Below are 21057 nucleotides of genomic sequence, written 5' to 3' on the forward strand. Positions count from 1 at the left end.
TGTACCATTATGTTCCTTTTTCTCTATGTGTACCTCTCAGTTAAATGGTTTCATCTTCTGGGACAGTGGCTCATGCCTTTATGAAACCTTTCCCCCTACCCCTGCTGAAATGCTCATCAGCTGGCATTATGAAACCACATTTCCCTCTGTTTTCACGCTTCTGAGTCTGCAGAAGTAAACAAATGAGCTAAAGAAAGCATGGTGTTTGAAAAGTCAGTTTTGTACATTCTGTGCCTAGGTTTAGGTGACTGTTCCCTGGGGATGGCATCTGGGGCGCATGCAGGAATGAGTATGTGATGGGCTTCGCACAGGGGTGTGGGGACTAAGGAGAAGCGGGTATCGGGGGCACTGTTGGAAGATTATATTGCATGTGGGCCATCTACCCAGTTGAGGCTGTGACCTGAAATCAGTATAAGCCAAGAGCTATTGCCCTGAGTCACCCAGAGCCTGTGGGCATCTCTAGATGGGTAAAAATCAGAGCAAGTGAGCCCACCTGCCCAAAAAGTTCCCCTCAAAGAGAGACCACTGCCCACCATCTACCATGAAAACCTTTCCAGCCTGGCTTCTGGTGTCCCTGAGGTACTTCCCTCAATTAGAAAGGAAGGGGACTTCTTTTCCTCTTGGCTTGTATAAAATACCTGAGTCAAAAGAAATCATTGGTACTTTTTTTTCTTTCTCTTTTGATATTTACAGAGCTCAACAGTCAGCCCCACTCCGGAAATGTCCTCAGAGCCTCCTGGATAGTAAGTTGCCACTTTTGTTTATAAGATTTCATGAGTAAAAATGGCAGAGATGCAAACTGCCTTGTGTTGGGGACCTTAAGTGTGTTCTGTTAGCAGTCTGATGGTCACAAAGGCAAGCTAGTTAAGGGGTTCAAATTAATTCTCTCCTCTTCTCCTCATCTAAATTATTTTAAAATTTATTTTATTTTTGTGTGCATACCATCGAATCAGATCCAACTGGTATATACAGGAAGAGATTGCTCCTCCTTCTCAATCAGAGGATCTGGTGGATTCGAACCATGTACCTCTGGGATTGCAGGGCAGCTTCTTGCCACTAGGCCACCAGAGCTCCCTTAAAAATTCATTTTTTGATGCTTCATACTGTATTTGATACGGTTTTTCCCTTTGTTAGTAGAACGTGAATTTGTATGTTGGGTCTAGACTTGAAGCTATCAGTTTTTGCTGATTTTGGAAGGTGGGAGGGATGGCTGCAACTGGTGGAAACTGGTACAAAGTTTGGGGTCAGCAGGATTGGGTCTGGGCTGGGCCTCTATGAGGCCATACAGGGAGGATGAGATGTGATCCTGCAGAGATGTGGATGATATCTTTATCCTGAATCCTTAGCTTCAAGGGTGATGTGTGCACACCCACCTCGCTTCATGGGGAAACCACCAGCACACTCATTTGTCCCTCCCTCCCCAAGCCACCCTGTGCCCTCCCGCAGTGTCTGTTCTAAGTACTTTGTCATCCAGCTATTGTCCCAACTCAACGTTTTCAGTGCTCCCCTTAGCCTTGTTACATGCGTGATAAATGGCAAACATTTCTACACGTACAAAAACATCCTAATTCAACCTTTCTGCACCCAGTCCCAGGTTAGTACCTCTCTTGGCTCACACGTCTGTCACCATTTACCTGCATTATGTGCCTGCGGTTTTTTTCGCTGCTGATAAATTATCAATGTCTCAGAGGCAAGCGCTGTATCTCCATGGTGCCTGGTTCAATCACAGCAGATGCAGCGGATTAGGAAGGGAGTGTGTTCTGGTGGACGTACTGTCCCTTCTGAATCTGCATCTGAGTAGGCGGGAGGGGCAGCGCCGCCACTGCCTGTGTCTGCTGGGCTGACACAGCCTGCGGGTTACCTGTTCATATATGAAGCCTGCTTGGTGTGATTGCTACATTTATGGATTTCTTGGCCTGTGTCATGGTCACTTGGGCGTGCCCTGCCTTCCCTACCAAAGATAAAATACTTTGCAAGAGGAGTTTCATTTGAAAGCTGGGATTTGAGTATTTCACTGAGTTCATGCAAAACCCTTAATCCTCTTAGTGGAGTAATTAGAATGTCCAACTGGATTCATTATGTTAATTTTCCTTCTGTAAATGTCTGTTGTTGTGTACTATTGAGTTGTACCTTAGCTGACTCTGTGGCGGGTTATCAGAGGCAGCTAATTGCACGGGAGGAGATTGCATATCCTTCTCCCACAGAGCTCCTCTTGGCCGTGAACTGCATGTTTTCAGGATTGCAGTGCAACCTCTTGCCACTAGTCCACCGGAGCTCCCTCTATAAATATGTATGCTTTATTGTTACTATATCCCAGAGCATAAGAAATTGAGATGCTTCATTAGGACAGCAGCTCAAGTAAAAGTTAGCTGCCTTAAAGAGTAGTTTCTGCCTTAGAGACTCAAGCCAAACCCATTGCCTTGAGTCAGAACTGGCCCACAGCTGACCTGCCAGTGGGTTTCAGAGGCTGTAAACGACACAGCAGGACATTGTCCAGCTTTCTCCCTTAGTGACACTGGTGGATTTGAACCACCTGTCTTTGGCTTGGCAGCGCAGCTCCCTACCCTCGAGACCACCAGAGGTTATTCTGCCTTAGAGAAGACCAGTTATAAAGTGTCTTCCTCTTCTTTGGCTTTGGTGTTCAGGCCACAGATAGGACAGAAGTGTCAGAGCTTAGTTATGGCTTCAGAACGTCCTCCCTTTCTCCCCTTATTCTGGGATCTGAGGCACTCACATACTCTTTCTCTTTTTATATTGTGGTAAAAATGTGTAACCATTCCCTGTTTCAGAATTTTTTTTTTTCATGTACAATTCAATGATATTAACTACATCCGTCATACAACTACACCACCATCCATTTCCAGATTTTTCTGTCACCCTTAACAGAAGCTTAAGGACAATTTAAAGGAGCTTCAGACTGAGCTCAAAGTATGACCACAGCCACGTGCCCGTTAGGTGCCAGAAGTGTGTTTTTAGAAGTTGACCATACGCTACCTGAGGCCAGAGGACCTTCGCAGAGTCCCAGCTCTCGGCAAGCTGTCCTTGCTCCCAAGGGCCGTCTGTCTGTGTTCAGCTCATCACTTTGGGCATCCTGATATGCACCCAGGTGGCTTTTAAACCAGGTCTCTCCTTGCCTCTGCTGCTATAGGACTTCCCAGGGTTAACCCTGCTGCCTAGTGCCGCCCCACCTTCCTGAAATGCAAAAGGCAGAAAAAGGCAGCCGACTGAATTCTTTACTTAGTTCTGCTAAATCGAAGGCACTTTACTAGATGTTGTTGTTGTTGTGTGTAGTCGAGTCAGAACTGACTCATACCTCATTTTAAAGAGGATTTTCAGGGTCAGTAAACTGAATAGGACGAGATTGCCCATATTTCTCCCAGAGAGCAGCTGGTAGATTTGAACCACATACCTTTGGGATTGCAGTGCAGCTTCTTACCATCATCGCTCCCTATTATATGATAGAGTGCTTTCATTTATAACATAAAACAAACAAAAAAGAAATTTTCTAAATAAATAAAGTAGACCGATAGGATCAAAAGGATTCAGCAGAACTTTTGGAAGTAGATCGTGATGATGGTTGTAACAAAACAGTGAATGTTACTTTTAAAAGTCCACGTCATTGCATTGAATGAGAACTATCTCAGAGCTGACCCTCTGATGGGTTTCCAAAGCTGTGACTTGCAAGAGGAGGAGATTGCCCCGTCTTTCCCTCTCGCAGTGGCTCGTGGATTTGAACCATGAGAGTAATGTGTTCTTTGAGTTAGCACAGCTCCCTATGCATTGTTGTGTATACCGTCAAGTCAAAACCAACCCATAGCTGACCCTCTGGTGAGTTTTCAGAGGCAGTTAGTCACACAGGAGATTGCTCGTCTTTTTCTAGCAGAGCGGTAGGTGGCTTGAACTGCATGATTCTGGGATTGCCGCATAGCTTTTTGACACTAGGCCACCAGAACTCCTTCCCTGTGGGCTACTCCACCTAATACTCAGTTGTACATTTGTTATTCGGTGCTGTCAAGTCGAGTACAACTCATAGTGAACCTATGAATAATCAATCTGAACACTGTCCTATTTTGTTCATCCTCACAGTCTGACACACTCAAGCCCATTGCCAAAGTCACTGTGTCAACCCAACTGCTCGAAGGTCTTCCTCTCTTTTGCCACCCCTCTACCTTCCCAAGCGTGATGTCCCTCTCCAAGGATAAACTCCCTTAGCACCATGCCCAAAGTATGTGAGACAAAGCTTCATCATCTTTGTCTCCAAGCAGCACTCTGACTTTTCTTTCTCTAAGACATATTTGTTCTTTTGGCAGTCCATGAGACATTCAGTACTCTTCTCCAACACCAAATTTCAAAGGCATCATTTCTTCTCCTGTCATCCTTATTCATTGTCCAGCCCTCAGATGCATAGCAAGTGTCTGAAAAGAGCAGGCCCTGAATCAGGAGCACCGTAATCCTCAGACTGACATAATTACTCCTCAATAACATGGCTATAGTCAAAAAGATTATTTCACATTCTATCCTGAAGTACAGTGTTGTGAGTGATAGGACACTATCTATACATGTACAAGGAAGATGTGTTCATATGACTATTAAAATGGCAAAGTTTGCTTTTATGTTTTAGCACAATAAAATTATTCGGTGGGGAGGAGGGAGAAGAGAAATCAGCTACCACTGACTTATGGGTATAATCATAGTGATTTTCTGAGCATTTACTATGTGCCAGGCCCTCTAATTAGCACTTTATACAGCTTACCTCGTTTAATCCTCTCTACATTTTAGTAATGAGTGTTATTTTCAGTTCCCATTGGATTGTTAAAGAATCTGGCATAAAGAGACAGTGGCATAATGCAGAGTTCTATCCAGAGCAGGGAAATATAGTTTGAGGTCTGAGGACTGATGGTGACTGACTGTAACGTACTGTTTCAATCTTTGATAAAAAATTAACAGAAGCCACTCCAGTTTCACAGGGAACTCTGCTGGCTAAGAGGTAAGGAGTTGTACTGCCAAGCCAAAGGCTTGTGGGTAGTACCCATCAGCTCCTCTCATCCAGTTTTTAGCCTCTGAAAACCCACTGGGGGTCAGCCGTGAATCAATTTCAACTTGACAGCACATAATGAAACAACAAAATTCTCGTTTCCTGGTTCTGAGCAAATGAAAAGCAATTTAGCAAAAATTGTCTCAACCATTGTAAGTATTTATGTACATAAAGATACTTGTTGTGTTCATTGGCCCAGTGCTTGTATTTCTCTCATTGAAATGGCTCTCCAAACACCTGTTCTTCATTTTTTGTTGTTTAGTGCAGTCAAGTCACTGTGACCCCGTGAATAACAAATCGGAACCTTGCCGTATTCTGTGTCATCCTCACTACCTTTGACGTGCTCAAGCCATCGTTAAGGGTGACTGTGTTGTTCCATTTTAGTTCACCTCTCAGGAAATGACTAAACAGCAGCACCTAACAACCTAACAACTTAAGAAATATTTAGCAGGAATAGACATTTCTACACACACACACACACACACACACACACACACACACACTCTTATTCTCCCCTTTGGGAATTTTTCAGCAGTGAGCTGAAATGAGTGAGAATTGTCCTTGTTTGGAATGAAGACGGATGAGTCACAGGTGGCCCAGGTCCAGAATGTCCCCAGTCTGAAGACATAGTGGTGTGGTTCCGAATCCTCTCATGTCTTATACAAATGGCAAGAAAGAAGGTCACCATTAGTCCCAGTTTCCCAATACAATTATCAATCTTTACCCTCAAAAATTAACATTATTTAAGCTATAAAGTGTATGTGCAATTTTTTTCCTTATCTCTCCCTGGAGTTATTTGAAGGATCTCTGGTGACCCAGTAGACAGTTGTGCCACAAACCCAGAGATGTGATTTAAGCCCACTAGCTGCTCTGAGGTTTCAAAAAATTGGCATGCTCTTCCCATGCGAATGTGAAAACCCCCTGGAGGGTCATCTGTGAGTCGGTTCCTACTCCATGGCAATGAGGGAGAGAGAGAGTTATCAGATAGAGAACAGAACTCCGATCATGAGTCATTTTTATCACTAGATCATGGTTTTGCATGGACAGTCTTTGCCTACCCAAAGACTTTTGACTTTTTAACCACTAGGTGGCAGTCAAGGTCAAGCAGCTCTTTCCCAGGTAGTGACAGAACAGTGACAGATTATCAGTTACTTTTAAAAAGTTCTCTTTGTACCACTGCGTTTTTATGAAAGACCTACCTTAAGATATAGTGGGGTGGTGGGGTTTTTTTTCTAACTAGAAGACACCCAGGAGGATTTTCGTTTTGCGAAAACAACTGAAAAGTGAAACTAGCTTTCTGTGCTTGTTTTGCAACAAGCGTTAAAAAGGCAACGCTCACACCCAACTCCCTCCCCAAGGACCAAGCTCATCGCCTCAGCATCAAGCTGTCATGGCTTTGAACCGTGTCCTGGAATATCGTATGCCAGCGGCATTGTACGTTTTACCTATTATTTGGAACAATGTGGTAGGTTATTTTGAGGAGTCTGAGAATGCACAAGTTTTTCTCATTTAAATTAATGGCAATTTAAATGGGGAAATTTAAATTTCCATTTGGGGTTTCACGAAGAACACTTTGCTTTCAGAGAGCAGGGGAGCCTTGTGTACAATAAGATCCCTGCCACTGGGTCAGTTACAACAGACTGTAGGACAGAGTTTAACTGCCTCAGAGAATTTCTAAGACTACATCTTTGAAAACAAAACAAACAAACAAACAAACAAAAAAACCCAAACAGCTTTATTGAGAGATAATTTACAAAGCATGCAATTTATCCTTTTAATGAACACATATCAATAGTTTTGGTAGTTTTGGTTTTTTTTAAATGTATGTTTCTTAACTTTTACTCCCCTCTCCCTCCCTTTCCAATCCTTGGCTGCAATCCTTCAAGGAAGAAGACCACTATTTCATTCTCCAATAGAGAGGCTGGTGTGTTTCAACCTCTGACCTTTCTATTAGCAGTTGAGCATTTTAACCATTAGGGCTCCTGAGATATTGCTGTAGAGACCACCTTTACCCTCAATCTGAGGAGAAATAAAAACCCAGCAACACAAAATTTAAAAACACTTTAAAGAAAAACTATATGAAACACAAACTATTCTCTTGGGGCAAATATGTCAGAAATCTCTGTAGATGAGCAGTTCATGTATCTTGAGAAACCGCAATTACTGTCAAGTCAGTGCTAACTCATAGCTGACCCTCCATGGTTTTCCGAGGCTGTAAATCACACAGGAGATTGCCCATCTTTCTCCTGTGAAATTGCTGCAAGATTCAGAACAGCAGAGAACCTTAGCCCTTAAGTAACAGCACAACTCCCTACGAACTCTTCCACCAATTCTCCTTATTGGGATTCTGGTGGTATAGTGGTTGAAGGATTTGGTTTTTAACCAAAAAGGTCAGTGGTTCAAGTCAACTATATGCTCCACAAGAGAAAACCAAGGCCTTCTTTAATGTATGTTGTTGTTAGGTGCTGTTGAGTTGAATATGACTCATAGTGACCCTGTGAACGACAGACCCGAACCCTGTTCTACCTCCATCATCTCTGGTACACTTGAGCCCATTGCTGCAGTCACCATGTCAGTCTGTCTTGTTAGAGGTCTTCCTCTTTTTTCCTGACCCTCCACATTTTCAGGCATAATGTCCCGTTCCAAGGAACAGCCTCTCCTAGCAACATGCCCAGGATATGTGAAATGAAACGTGACCATCCTTGCCTCTAAGGAGCACTCTGGTTGCACTTTTTCCCAAGACTTCTTTGTTTGTATTCTTGACAGTCCATGGAATATTCAGTGATCTTCTCTAACACCACATCTCAAAGCCATCAATTCTTCTTCTGCAATACTTATTCATTGTTTAGCTGTCAGACACATAGTAAGTGATTGAAAAGACTATGGCCTGAAATCAGGTGCACCTTAGTCTTCAAACTGATATCATTGCTCCTCAATAATTTGACAAAGTCCCTGACAGTGAACTTGGCCAATGCAATACATCTCCTGATCTCCTGACTTCTGGTAGCAAGGATTGACAAGGAAGAATTTCAGGAAGTACTATATGAACAAGAGCTAGTGATAATGGAGAAAGAATTGCAAGCTACACTGAAGGCATTGGCAAAAATAAGAAACCAGGAATCAATAAGGACCCGGGAATCAATGGAATACTGATGACTATGTTTCAGAGTAACAGATGCAACCATGGACATGCTCACTAGACTAGGCTAGGAAATTTGGAAGATAGCGGCTTGCTCAATTGATTGGAAAGAATCCATATTTGTTTCCACTTCCAAGAAAGGTTATCCAACAGGATATAGAAATTATCAAACAATATCATTAATATCACAGGCAAGCCAAATATTGCTGAAAATTATCACAAACAGCTAGAATAGTACATTAACAGAAAACTACTAGATGTTCAAGCCAGGTTTAGAAGAGGCTGTGGCACCAGCAATATCATTGCTGATGTCAGATGGATCCTGGCTGAAATCAGAGAATGTCTGACCAGAAGGATGTCTATTTGTTTTATTGACTATGCAAATACATTTGACTTTGTGTATCCTAACAAACTATGGCTAACATGGAGAAGAATGGGAATCCCAGAACATTTACCTATGTTCATAAGAAACCTAGGCCCAGACCAAGAAGCTGTTGTATGAACAGAGCAAGGTAACACTACATGGTTTTAAATGAGAAAAGTTGTGTGTGAGAGTTGTATCCTTTCTGCATATCTATTCAACCTATACACTAAGGAAATCATTCAAGAAGCTGGACGCTGAAGAAGAATGTGGCATCAGGATCAGAGGAGAACTCATCAACAGCCTGCATTTTGCAGATGACACAAACTTGCTTGCTGAAAGTAGGGAGGACTTGAAACACTGCAGAGGATCAAAAATTTCAATATAGATTACATCTCAACGTAAGAAATTTAAAAATCTTTTGTACCACTGAATGTCATACTAGATGGAAGAAAGATTTAGATTGCCCATGATTTCATCTTACTTGGATCAACAGTCTTTAATATATAGAAGTCACTTAGTTAATGGTCACTGAGCCACAGTGCTAAGCACCTACAAATATTAATGAGATAAATACCCCATTCAATGGTCTAGAAGAGACAGCCTTGCAAATATACACCAAAAATCAAGAGTAAGTGTATAGGTGGAACCCAGGAGAGCGTGAACATCTCAGTGCTGTGGGAAGGAGAAGTCAAAAAAGACTTTATAGAGGAAGATACAAATAAAACATGAGTGTAATTTAAAATTTTCATGTAGCACAAAAGGCTCATGATGAAACCTCTGTCTTCAGATTGTCTAGACTCTTTCCTCCAAAGCCACAGAGAACAGGTTACCTACTTCTCCTTCTTGAGCTTCTGCAATGATTTTGAGCAGTGAATGCAGTTCCGTTCAGAGGGTGAGCCTTTGTGTCTGTTCTGTTTGTTGCTGAGTCTCTACTTAGGAGGAGTGCTTGACACCCACTAGGTGCTCAGCAAGTAATTGTTGAGTGAATAAATGAGCAGTGGAATGACTTGAAGAGATGCTTTCTAAAAATACTGCTGGCAGTGCTTTGCAGAGATGATTTGAGGCAGGGGGAGTACTAATGTTCTGACTGAAGAAATTAAGGGAGAGACACTGAGGTGTGGAGATACCACGGAGATGGAGAGGGGAAGGACTGATTGATGTGAACACTGTTGAAGAGAAGCGTGAGCCAGACATGGTAGCTGATTACATCTGGAGACCAAGGAGAGGAAGAAGGGATAACTCCCTAGACCTTTGGCACGGGAGGTGAGAGGTGGATTGTCAACACGGAGAATGAGCAAAGTGGGATTCTGTTTAGAACACTTGAGTTTAAAATGCCTGAGGAAAATCTAAGTGGAGAAATCTAGAAAGTGGTTGAAGATATATAGCTGATGTGCAAAAGAAAATACACTGGAAAGTGGGCTTCTTGGACAGTCTCAATGGCACCTGTTATTTCTGCAGATGAAGGCAATTCAGTGAGGAGAAAAGATTGTTTCCAAGCTTGTAAACAGCACATTTGCCTCAGCTGAGCCACATTCCTTGCTGATGTCAAACCAGAACCCCCAGTTTCTTAGATCATACCTCCAAGCCAACCTGTGAGCCTGATGGGAAACAAAGGGCCCTCAGATGATCACTCGGTTTTCAGTCTCTTCTCCCAGTGTAGGTGTGTTCACGGAATCTCCTTGAAACGCAGCAGCCAGTTCTGCATATTATCCAGAGGTGAATTCTCGGTCCTAGCTCCTTCTGGTTTGTTCTTCCAGAATTAAGCTGGTTCCACTGAAGCTGCTCAGAGCTGAGCTTCTGAATGTAATTTGTTTTGTTAAGAAATTGGTAGGTGCTAATCCTGACCGCTGTGCTTTCCTCTTCCAGCCTAGGCTATCTGTTTGCTTTTTTTCTGACCCACTGGGAAACAGCAAGAATCTAATAACTCTTGTGACCTTGGACAAAGGTCTCCCTTAGTCTTGTCCTCAGCTTTTGCACAATGATGGAAATATGTTCATCTCTTCAGTATTTGGAGATCTTCAAAACAAGAGGCAAAACTCATTTGCAAAGTGTTCACGTCTGGAGAAGGCGTGTTGGCGTTTATTTCAGAAGGAAAACCGCTGACTGCTGCAAATCTCTGCGGAGAGGTCTACGTGCTGCTTTGTGGTTCTCCTGAAAACACAGAGGGGGAAATGGTGATAGTGGGTCAGATAAAATCCAAGAACAGGGTCAGGGAGAGGGGATGAGTTCTGGCAGCTGGTGAAGTAGAGAAAGTGTGAGGTCAGGCAGCCAGTTACGGCCAAGAGTCTTGGCAGAAGGAAGTGAAGAGGAGCTTGGGAAGTTGGACAGGACCTCGTGGCACAAATGGTTGAGCTTTCAGTGCCTCAGTTTCTTCATCTCAGAATGGGGGGGTGGGGGAGTTATAGGATTTGAAGTTGAATTCACTAGGCTTGAAGTGCCATCGAACAAAAGCCCAAGTAATATGGTAGAAAAGGAGCCATTGACTGAGCTGAGAACTTTGTGTACACATGCTAAGGGAACTCTTGTGGCTTACGGGTAAGAAGCTGCACTGCTAAGGTAAAAATATGCAGTTCGAATCTACCAGCTGCTCCATGGGAGAGAGACAATCTCCTGTGCAATTTACTACCTCTGAAAACCAGCTGGAAGGTCAGCTATGGGTTTGTTCTGACTCGGTGGTACACAATGACAACAACACATGTATGCATGTGTGCACACTCGTGTGTGTATGTATGAGAGAGAGAGACAGACAGGCATAGTGGCAGGAAACTGTACTGCATTCCCAGAGGTGCGCGGTTCAAATCCACCAGATGCTCTGCTGAAGAGGGAGGAACAATCGCCTCCTGTATCAGTCAGATCCAATTTGATGGTACACACATAAAATAAATAAATAAATAAAAATTTTTAAATAATAAAAAAAAAAAGACAGGCAGACAGACCCAAGTTGGGGGCATGGAAAATCAGAATTAAGAGTAGGAAGGGAGGGAGGAGTTAGGTAAGTGCTCTTCATTGTTTTCCAAACCCCACCTCATTCCAAAAAGGATTTGTGGTAGCTTGCACAAAATAGATTACAGCAAGATGCAAATAAATGAAGACTAGAAGTGAGCTGTAGTGTATACTGGTAATGCATGTCATATGGTCCTTAACACACATTTTGAAAGAAATGGGTGCAAAATTTGGCTGAGTTAGAGGTCACACACAGAATGGAAGGTTCTCGTTCCTCTTATCACTGATATTCCTGGAGACTTGGGGCAGCTGGCTGGCAGATGAAGTTCATGTCTGTTGGACAATTCGCTTGTGAAGAGTAACTTGGGGAAAGAGTCCAGGTTGTGGACTTGCAGCCAGTGCTGCGAAGGCACCACGTCACCACGTCACAGGCTCCACTCGTGTCCTGGGCTGCCACCTGTCCTGCCCCCTGCTCACCCTCCCACTGCCATTGTTTTGCAGAATTGCCCTTCTGCAAGCACAAATACAGTCATCTCAGAGCACTGTCCTGTTTGGACAAGATCATTGAGTGCTCAGGAAACCAGTAGGCCTAACTTGCCTGGAGAAAAAAAAAAATCTCTGTCTACACAAGAATTGCCCTTTAGAATGACTATGCTTCCCTGCGACTAGCAAGTGTGTTTCCAACATTCAGTTGATAATGTATTGAGGGAGAGGAATGTATTGGAGGAGGGAGGGAAAAAAAGTTTAAATTACTAATCCTTATCCTTATCTCTCTCCCTTCTTTTCTCTCTTTCCTTTTTTTGAAATGTTGTTCTTAGTATATACTCTTCCAACTTCCATGCAGTCAAGAGGGAATCCGATGGGGGCCCCGGGGACCCTGCTAGCTTGGAGAACGAGAGACAGATTTACAAAAGTGTCCTGGAAGGTGGCGACATCCCCCTGCAGGGCCTGAGTGGGCTCAAGCGGCCATCCAGTTCAGCGTCCACTAAAGGTAATTGAGTGACAGCTGCCGTCCTCTCTCCTGAACGCACAGGTCACCTTGGTGGTGGCTGTGGCGGGGCCGCCACCAGCAACTGGGACAGGTTCTGACTCAGTCGGATCCATTTCCCAGCCTCTGGGCCTTTGTGCCCTCCCCCCTCCTATTTCCTCACTGGCCATTTTTCTTTCTGGTATTAATAGTTTCCCTCCCTTTGAGCCCCTCACCTTGCTCTCCCCAAAGCATCTCTCTCTCTCTCTCTTTTTTGTTCTAATTCCCTTTTAGTTATTAGCTGAGCTTCAGCCTCTCCTGGTTCTAGCAGGGTGACCTTTTTTTTCCATTGCATTTCTGCACCTGCTTTGCAACACTAGTTCATTTGCTTCCAGACTTGGGCTGGAAATAAACCAAAACCAAAACCAAAACTGCCCTTATGAAAAATGAGCATGTTCTCTCACCTTTTTTTGTTGTTGTTATTTTGTTTTGTTTTTAAAGCAGCTTTCAGCTTTAACCTAATGGGTCTGTTTATTTTATTCTGCATGCTTACCAGTGGACCGTAAAGGTGGGAATGCTCACATGATTTCTTCATCTTCAGTTCCTAGCCGAACGTTTCACACTAGCAATGTGTTAGGCCCTGGGTGTAAGCACAAGAAGCCCCTCTCAGCTGCCAAAGCCTGCATTTCCGAAATCCTCCCTTCCAAGTTCAAACCCCGGCTCTCGGCCCCCAGCACCCTTCTGCGGGAACAGAAGAGCGGCCTGCTGCCCCCCGAAAAGGCCCAGAGCTGTGAGAACCTCTGCGTGTCTGCATCTTTGCACGATTCCAGAAGAGGTCTTCCCCTGCACGCGGGAGGAAGCATCGAGAACCTGCTCTCACGCTCTCGGAGGGAGTATGACAGCAGGTCGAGCAGCACCATGAGCCTGCAAGAGTACGGCTCCAGCACCAGGAGGCCCTGCCCACTGTCCCGAAAGGCCGGCCTGCAGTTCTCCATGTTCTACCGGGACATGCACCAGATCAACCGCGCCAGCCTCCTGCTGGGCCCCGGCTCCTCCAACAGCGTGCGGGACCTGGCCTCCCACTTCGAGAGGAGCAGCCTGGGCCTGGCCAGGGCCGAGCTGGGCTCCAGCCAGGAGGGCCCCGAGCACATCCCCAAGCACACGGTCTCCTCCCGCATCACCGCTTTCGAGCAGCTCATTCAGCGGTCCCGGTCCATGCCCTCCCTCGACCTGTCGGGCCGGCTGAGCAAGTCCCCCACGCCCGTGCTGTCCCGCAGCGGCCTGACCGCCGCCCGCTCGGCCGAGTCCCTGCTCGAGTCCACCAAGCTGCGGCCCCGCGAGGTGGACGTGATGAACCCCGGGCGGGTCTACGCCTCCCCGACCTGCAGCAACATGGCAGACGCAGCCCTGGGCTTCAGGGGCCTGGTGCCCAATGACCCCCTCTCGGCCTGTTCCGACGACCTCGACCACTGTTCCAACGTCTCCAGCGACAGCAGGGAGGGCAGCAGTGGCAGCGTCCACGGAGACTTCCCCAGGCATCGCCTCAACAAGTGCAAGGGGACCTGTCCAGCCTCCTACACCCGCTTCACCACCATCCGCAAGCACGAGCAGCAGACCTCCAGACAGCCCGACTGGCGGCCGGACCCCCGAGGGGACAAGAGCGTGCTTCTCAGGAACATCTACCTAATGAGCCCCCTCCCTTTTCGCTTGAAAAAGCCCCTTCAGCAGCCCCCCAGGCAGACTTCACCTGGTGACCCCACGGGCCTGCTGGCATGCCAGAAGCCAGACCACCTGAGTCAGGCCCTTCAGCACGAGCCCTCCTCCGGGGGGAAGCCCTCTGTCCCCAAACGCCTGTCCTCCCGCCACACCATGGAGCGACTTAGCCGCATCCCAGAGCCCCCACGGGAGGGACCAGCAGTGCCTGAGGACGGGCCGAGGGCCTTTAGTAACGGGAATGCCGGGCCCTTCCCAGACCACGGCCTGGACAGGAACAACAACCCACACAGTGAACTGGGAACGTCCCTCGGAGGTGGCATTTTGTGTCTTTGACCAGTCCTGCTTCATCCGTCTCCCTCCTTTGCTTGCTTCCTCTCCCCCCACCCCACCTTGTGCCCTTTGGTGCTCATTTTCTGGTCCGTCCTTTGTTTTCTGTTTGTTTTGCTTGGCAATTAATCATGGCTCGTAGTGGCTGCACTTCTTTAAAAACAAAGTCTGTGTCGTTTACACTAACCACCAAACTCTGTTTGGAAAGAAAAATTGGCCGTTTAGCTCACCTGAGAAATTCCGTCATGGGAACTCCTGAACCACTTGCTGTTTGCACCAAACCCTGACTTAACCCCGTGGTTTTTTGAGAGGCAGCCTCTCTCAGTGGCCCTGTGTGTGTGTGTGTTATGTGCGTGTGTGTATGTGTGTGAGTGCATGGTTTGTCCCTGTAAGATACTGCACGCCCTCTTTGTAGGGACACTTTCAACGAAGGCCCTCTCTTTTCCTCATCTTTTGCCTTCTGGTTGGTTTTCTTTGTACTCAGAGTTCACAGGTAGATCTAAAAGGAGGGTGGTGTGTCTGCAGATTTTGATTATTGATCAGTAATGATGATAAAAACTTGTTCTTTTTAACTGATGAACGTTCAATAGCTAGAATTTGTTTCCTGGCCTAATTTCTTTAAACTCCAGCCTGTTTTAACACTACTTTGTTGTTTTTGAAGATTCAGAATCACCAAGACATTTCATACCAGCTGACTACTTGGAATCCACAGAAGAATTTATTCGGAGACGTCATGATGATAAAGAGGTAAAGTCCATTTTTAAAATCTCTTAGCTCTTCCTTGGCCCTCATATGGAGGAAGTAAACATTCTAGGCTTCTGTAAGAGGGAACAAAACAGGGATGGAATCTACAGTGTGACATATTATTTGACACAAGCTCAGTTACTCAGAAAAGTCAGGCTGAGTTCCACATGGAGACTGGGATTTGAATGTAGAGTCCAGCCAGCACTGCTGGCAGGGGGCTGGAGTGGGGGGCAGCATGGGTCCAGGAAGGGGTCAGCCCCACCTCCAGACACACATACTGCATTCCGTGCTTTGTAGAGGAGACACTGGAATTTTCTTCCCTCCTTTATTCCTTCCCTCCCTAGCCTTGATGTTCTCTGAGGAAGTCCACCCACATACTTCTCCAATCCTTCTGACCCCTCTGTTGGGACAAAGTATAGTTCAGATGTGAAAGGATGCAGACAGGGAACAAAGAAAAAGGAACAAGAATTATTACCTCAATGCATTTTACAAAAGTTTAAAGAGGTCACTTGTAACGCTCTTGCTTTTAACTTGGAAGATGAAAGATACCTCAATCAATGTTGATAAACCCCAACCAAAATGATCTTCAAAATGAAGATCTTTCTCAAAGCTTCTGAATGATCTGTACAGTAGTGTTTGACTCACAGGGCAGGGAATTTAGGAAGACATAAGCATAAATTCTTTTGTCCTCAAATATTAATGTGATAAATGCTGGCTGGACTTTGCATTTTCAGGAGAACACATCCTATAGAATAAACCACTCTCCAAGGTCCATTTTCCTGTAGCCAAGTAAGAATGGAAGAGCTTTGAGCCAGATAGCAGGCAGGCTGAAGTGTGCTCACCTCCCTATTTTTCTGAGAGGACTTTCATTGAGACATTAAGGGTGATGCTGACTTTGAGAAGAGCTGGATGGTAATCCCTGTAGCCAGATGATGAGATCAAAATCAGAGAAGGCATGGGCATCCCCACCTTTCCCCTCCTCAGGCATAATCCAAGCAATATCCACTAAGAGATTTGTACCTGCCTATGGAAGAAACCAGAGGAAGCATTTAATGTGTAAGAGTACTTGAAGTCCTAAGACTAGAAACTCACAGTGAGTGTCCGTTGGGCCACAGAATCAATTCATTTTTTACTCTTTGTCAAGTATTCACTATCATCAAGATGTAAGAATGCCACCTACACCAGGTTGGCCTTCTACATGAATAAAGAAAGAGGAAACTCCACTTTGGCAGAATAAACTCAGGTATCCACTGTGGAAGGTTTTGTGGTAGAATTCTTGCTTGTTTTACTTTCTTTTTTTTTTTTTTTTTGTTTTCTTGACTTAGCAATCAATGTAATAAGTATTGCATATAAAAGATAAGCTGCATGTCCCCTGAACAACATGGACTCACAGATCCTTAAAGGTTCTCTTTTTCTTGTCTTAGAGTTTTTAGGTTATGTCGTTAAACTGGCTGAGGGATTTACTGAGGTCACATTCAAGCACTAGGTTGGGAGCTTTGCTCCATTTGATGACCACTGATGATATTATAACCCAGGTTAGAGTACCAGGGCTATTGAACAAGGGCATTTGGCAACTTCAAGTATCAGTTGAAACAACTCAGTGCCCGGCTGAGAGTATTAATTCTGGCACTTTTGTATGTAAATACTTTATTCTTAACATTGATGTAATAACCTTCTAGAAGATAAGACTACCTCAGCCTTGTTAATATGAATAATCCTCTCTCCTTTGCCTTTGTACAGGAAAAGACCATGGCAAGGGAGTGACTTTCCCACAATCACATCACAAGTTACCTGAGGGCAGAGGCAGAGTTGGAGACCAGGGCTATATCCCTGGGCCAGTCCTCTTTCCATGTCCTTGTGCTTTGCAAAGTGCCGTCTTTTCTCTTTTGACTTTTACATCCACCTACCTGAGTACAGGGCAGCCCTCAGACATTTGGCGAGTTACCGCTTTGTTTGTAGACTGAGGAGCCTGCAGCCCACCACCCTTTAGGACTAGATGTCTCCAGAGCCTATAATGCCAGCAGAAGGAGTGCTGATGATGTTTTACCGAGCATGCTAGCAATCATCTTCTCAGTTCTAGTTAATGCTTTCTACAAGGAAAGTGGATCCCCAGAATGTTCATATTCAAATTCTATTTCACAGAATCATTTCCATAGGTACCAAGAGGGCATTTGGGCAAATTCAGCATTATTTAATATTTATTTAAGGCTTTTAAAAATCATATAGGAGATGATAGCTCTTCCTTACCGCAGGTACCATTAATTTTATTTGACATATTTGTATTCCATCATGCCCCTTAACCTTGCCTATAGCTCACCTAATGAAGAAATAGTTAAGTGAGAAAGTAGCTTATACTCTCTCTCAGGCTTTGTGGTTTCATACATATATAAAAGTGGTGTTATGTGCTAAGACCTCCTAAGGGCAGGATAGGCTGGCTGGCAGAGGAGAAATGGGTGCTCTATTTCCTGAAATGGGTACTTGCGCTGTCTTGAGCAGATTATCACTGCAGATGTGAGAAGCACAACATGATGTAATTGAATAAAGGAATAGTAGGTTCAGCCAGCCTGTTGGGGCAGGAGAAATGGCTGCTCCCTGGCCTCAGCATGGGAATCGCAGGGGCCACTCCTCACAGCCTCCTCAGGGGGAGGCCAGCACGACCAGCCGCCAGCTGCAGCCCAGCATGCTTGTGAATGCTCTGGACTTAGCCCCTGGCTCAGCTAGCCTTGGCCACCATGGCCTAGGAGGTGAGGGGTTCTTGGCTGAGCCAGGGACTGATTTGCCAGGCAGTAGAATTGTGTGAAATTCATCCTTCCCTGGATCCCAGCTTCCCCCAGATTTCTCCTGTGCCGGGTGTGGGAGGGAGTTACACAGGAACGTGGTAGCACGTAAAGTCCCTCTGACGTCTCATTCTTGAGGTTTCCTCCCCGTTGACCCAGCACCTTTTCCCTCCGTTGCTTTTGTTGGCCGTTTCCCATTCCCCTGGACCAGATGATTCACTGCCCCTTTTATGCAATTTCGTGGCAGAAACTTTTAGCGGACCAGAGACGACTTAAGCGCGAGCAAGAAGAGGCCGATATTGCTGCTCGCCGCCACACGGGCGTCATTCCGACACACCATCAGTTTATCACTAACGAGCGCTTTGGGGACCTCCTCAATATAGACGATACCGCAAAAAGGAAATCTGGGTCAGAGGTCTGTTTTGGTCGCCTCGATCTGCTGCTTGACCCAAAGCGATCTATGCTTCCCCCGCCATTGCCTCTCTGTAGGCCAAATAGTTCTCCGAGCGGCATCTGTCACCCTGGCTGCATTTAGGCTTGCTTTGGCTCTCCCGTGGCTGGTACAAGGATGCGACCCCCACTGTGGCCTGTGCTCTGTGTGTTCAAGCATGCCTGGCTGTGGGCCCGCGATTGCTCGTGCATCCCCCGTGCATGCCTGTAGCGTGTCAGCTGCATCCATGAGCCCAGTCCCCTACATACTGCATCCCATCGTCCATACTGTTGCACCTATGCATTCTGCTTAGAACCTTTGTAGTTTAGTCCAGATGTATTAGTAGCTTATGACAGAGACAATTATAGCAGCTTGCTTTGAAGAGATGGTTTAGTGACACGTTCCAAAAGTTAACTAGCATTGCTTCCCTCACACCTCTTACAGAGGCCCGGAAATCGAGTAACTTTAATCTAAAACTATGAGAGAATAATGCTTCTGCTCACATGTGGATTCATTAATGGTCTAGTGTCTAGAGGAGCTCAGATACCAAGCTAAGGAGTCCTGAAACCCAAAGAATTTTGCCCTTAGGATAAGCCTTCGGAGGCTAAGACAACACCAATTAGGGTTTCATCTGTTCCCTTCCTTTTGACATTTCTAAACTCAGCTTACAAATGCTTAGTGTGTTAAAAGGGATGGGGAGCAACAAGCCTTTCAAGTATCTTGGCCTCCTGCACTAATGCTGAAATTCTGGTGCTGGCCAAATCCTGTATCTCGCATAAGAATGGATGTTTTACCACAGGACCCTCAAGTAGCCCTCCTGAAGATATTAGTTCAGGAAGTTGTGTATGGAGGGATTGCAAGAGAAAGGGAGTCAGGGAGTGATGTCCCAAAAGCATATACACACGTTTTATAAACTTTCATTGTAACAGTAGAGTAGTAGTTACGTCTTTTCAATGGCAGATTCATCACTAGCTATTCATCAAATGGGGTTTTTTTTTTTAAAAAAAAAAAAAAGAAAGAAAAGCTATTGGTGGGGGAGGGGAAGAGATGGAAGAGGGACTCCTAGTAACATAAGGAATCCTGGGGGTGGAGAGAGGAGACCCTAAAGTGGGGGAAGCCAAAGCTAGCAAGTGGTACTCATCTGCCAGGGAAGAACAACCTTGACCTTCAGTGCTCCAAAAGTAGCTCTTTTGAAGGCTCTGTGAGACTGTGTCCATATCCACTGGCCTCTCTGTGAGTGATAACAGACAAGGTAGAGCACGCAGAAGCCCCAGAGACAAACTCAGCCTGGCCTGGCCCAGCCGCTTCTTTTCCAGCACCATGATCTCGAACTTGAGCTGGCATTACAGTGTGCCAGAGGGCTTACTGTCATACAGGCTACTGAATCATGCAGTGGGACCTGGTCATTTACATCCCTAGCAAAGTCCCAGGTGATGCTGATGGTGCCATTTGCGGGACCACCCGTTGAGGATCACTGTCCCAGAAGTTGATTGCTGGTCTCCACTTTCTCACGTGTGCCAAGTTCCAAGTGAACCATGCTGTGTAGGTGGACTTTGGTCCTGTGAGGTACAATTTCATTGAGGACTAATTCTGCATGAAACCCTGTGAGGACCCAGAGAATGTGCTCTAAGGAGAGCTAATAGTTTAGTGAGAGAAACGCCCACATACCCACAGCTAAGTCTGTCCCAGGGTAACATGGTGTGGGAGCTAGAAAAAGGGAACAGTAATTTAGCTTCAGGATGAATTAGGAAGAACGAGAAGGGGAAAACACTTTCTACAACAGTTCTTAAGTGTTCTGTAGATTCAGTGCCTGTCAACCTTGAACTGTGTATAGATTCTCTTTAAAGCAAATTAATAAGCAAAGCAATTTAGTAGTTCAATACCAAACAACCTATACACCTATACAGCGTTAACTTGGTAAGTGATGTTGTCCTGCCCAACTTAGTTACATCTCAAAATGTGACTTTGGTACTGTTTTAGTATCTGTTCCATAGCTATCTAACTTTTTAAAAATTTATTTTATTTTATTGTTTTGTATGTGTACCGTCAAATTGGATCTGACTGGTACAGGAGGAGATTGTCCCTCCTTCTCCAGGAAAGCATCTGGTGTATTTGAACCGTGCACCTCTGCGATTACAGTGTAGTTTCTTGCCACTAGGCCACCAGAGCTCCCTAACTATCTAATTTTTTTTCAATTGGAATCACTAGGACACTTTTGTCCTCCCCATGTACTCTCTGGTCACTCGGCCTTCTCTGTAAACGTGTCATTTATCATGAATCTCACATCCATTATTTTCTCATTCACCTACTCTTGAAATTAAGCTATCTGATCACCAGTGCGGGTATTGAAATATGTATTGGCCATAACTTGATTGTAAGGTGGTCATTCAGGTGACCTCTAATCTATACCTGTACAGATAGGTGGATGGAAAGATCAAAAGGAAAATGCAAAAGTAAAAAATTTGCTCTGGCAAATGTGTGATCTTAAAAAGATCCCCACAAGACCCGCATTTCAGGAACCTAGACACATGAGGTGCATTTCTGAGGGCTTAGGATCTAAAGTGAAGGCTGATAGAGCTTTTGAACCCTGAATTTTCTCATGTAGCATCTTCTAT

General features: G+C 45.2%; 1 protein-coding gene across 1 annotated transcript in view; it reads left to right on the top strand.

Annotated features, from left to right (window-relative positions):
• Positions 1-21057, top strand: part of SORBS1 (sorbin and SH3 domain containing 1) — a 115830-nt gene that overhangs the window by 66860 nt on the left and 27913 nt on the right. The window contains exons 15-18 of the mRNA XM_006880092.1: positions 694-743; positions 12300-12472; positions 15153-15238; positions 18260-18427. Coding sequence (XP_006880154.1) covers positions 694-743; positions 12300-12472; positions 15153-15238; positions 18260-18427 — 477 coding nt within the window. The remainder of the gene's footprint in view (positions 1-693; positions 744-12299; positions 12473-15152; positions 15239-18259; positions 18428-21057) is intronic.

This window comes from Elephantulus edwardii, unplaced genomic scaffold, assembly GCF_000299155.1.
Source record: "Elephantulus edwardii isolate Elephantulus edwardi_28Jun2011 unplaced genomic scaffold, EleEdw1.0 scaffold00006, whole genome shotgun sequence".
Classification (NCBI taxonomy): domain Eukaryota; kingdom Metazoa; phylum Chordata; class Mammalia; order Macroscelidea; family Macroscelididae; genus Elephantulus; species Elephantulus edwardii.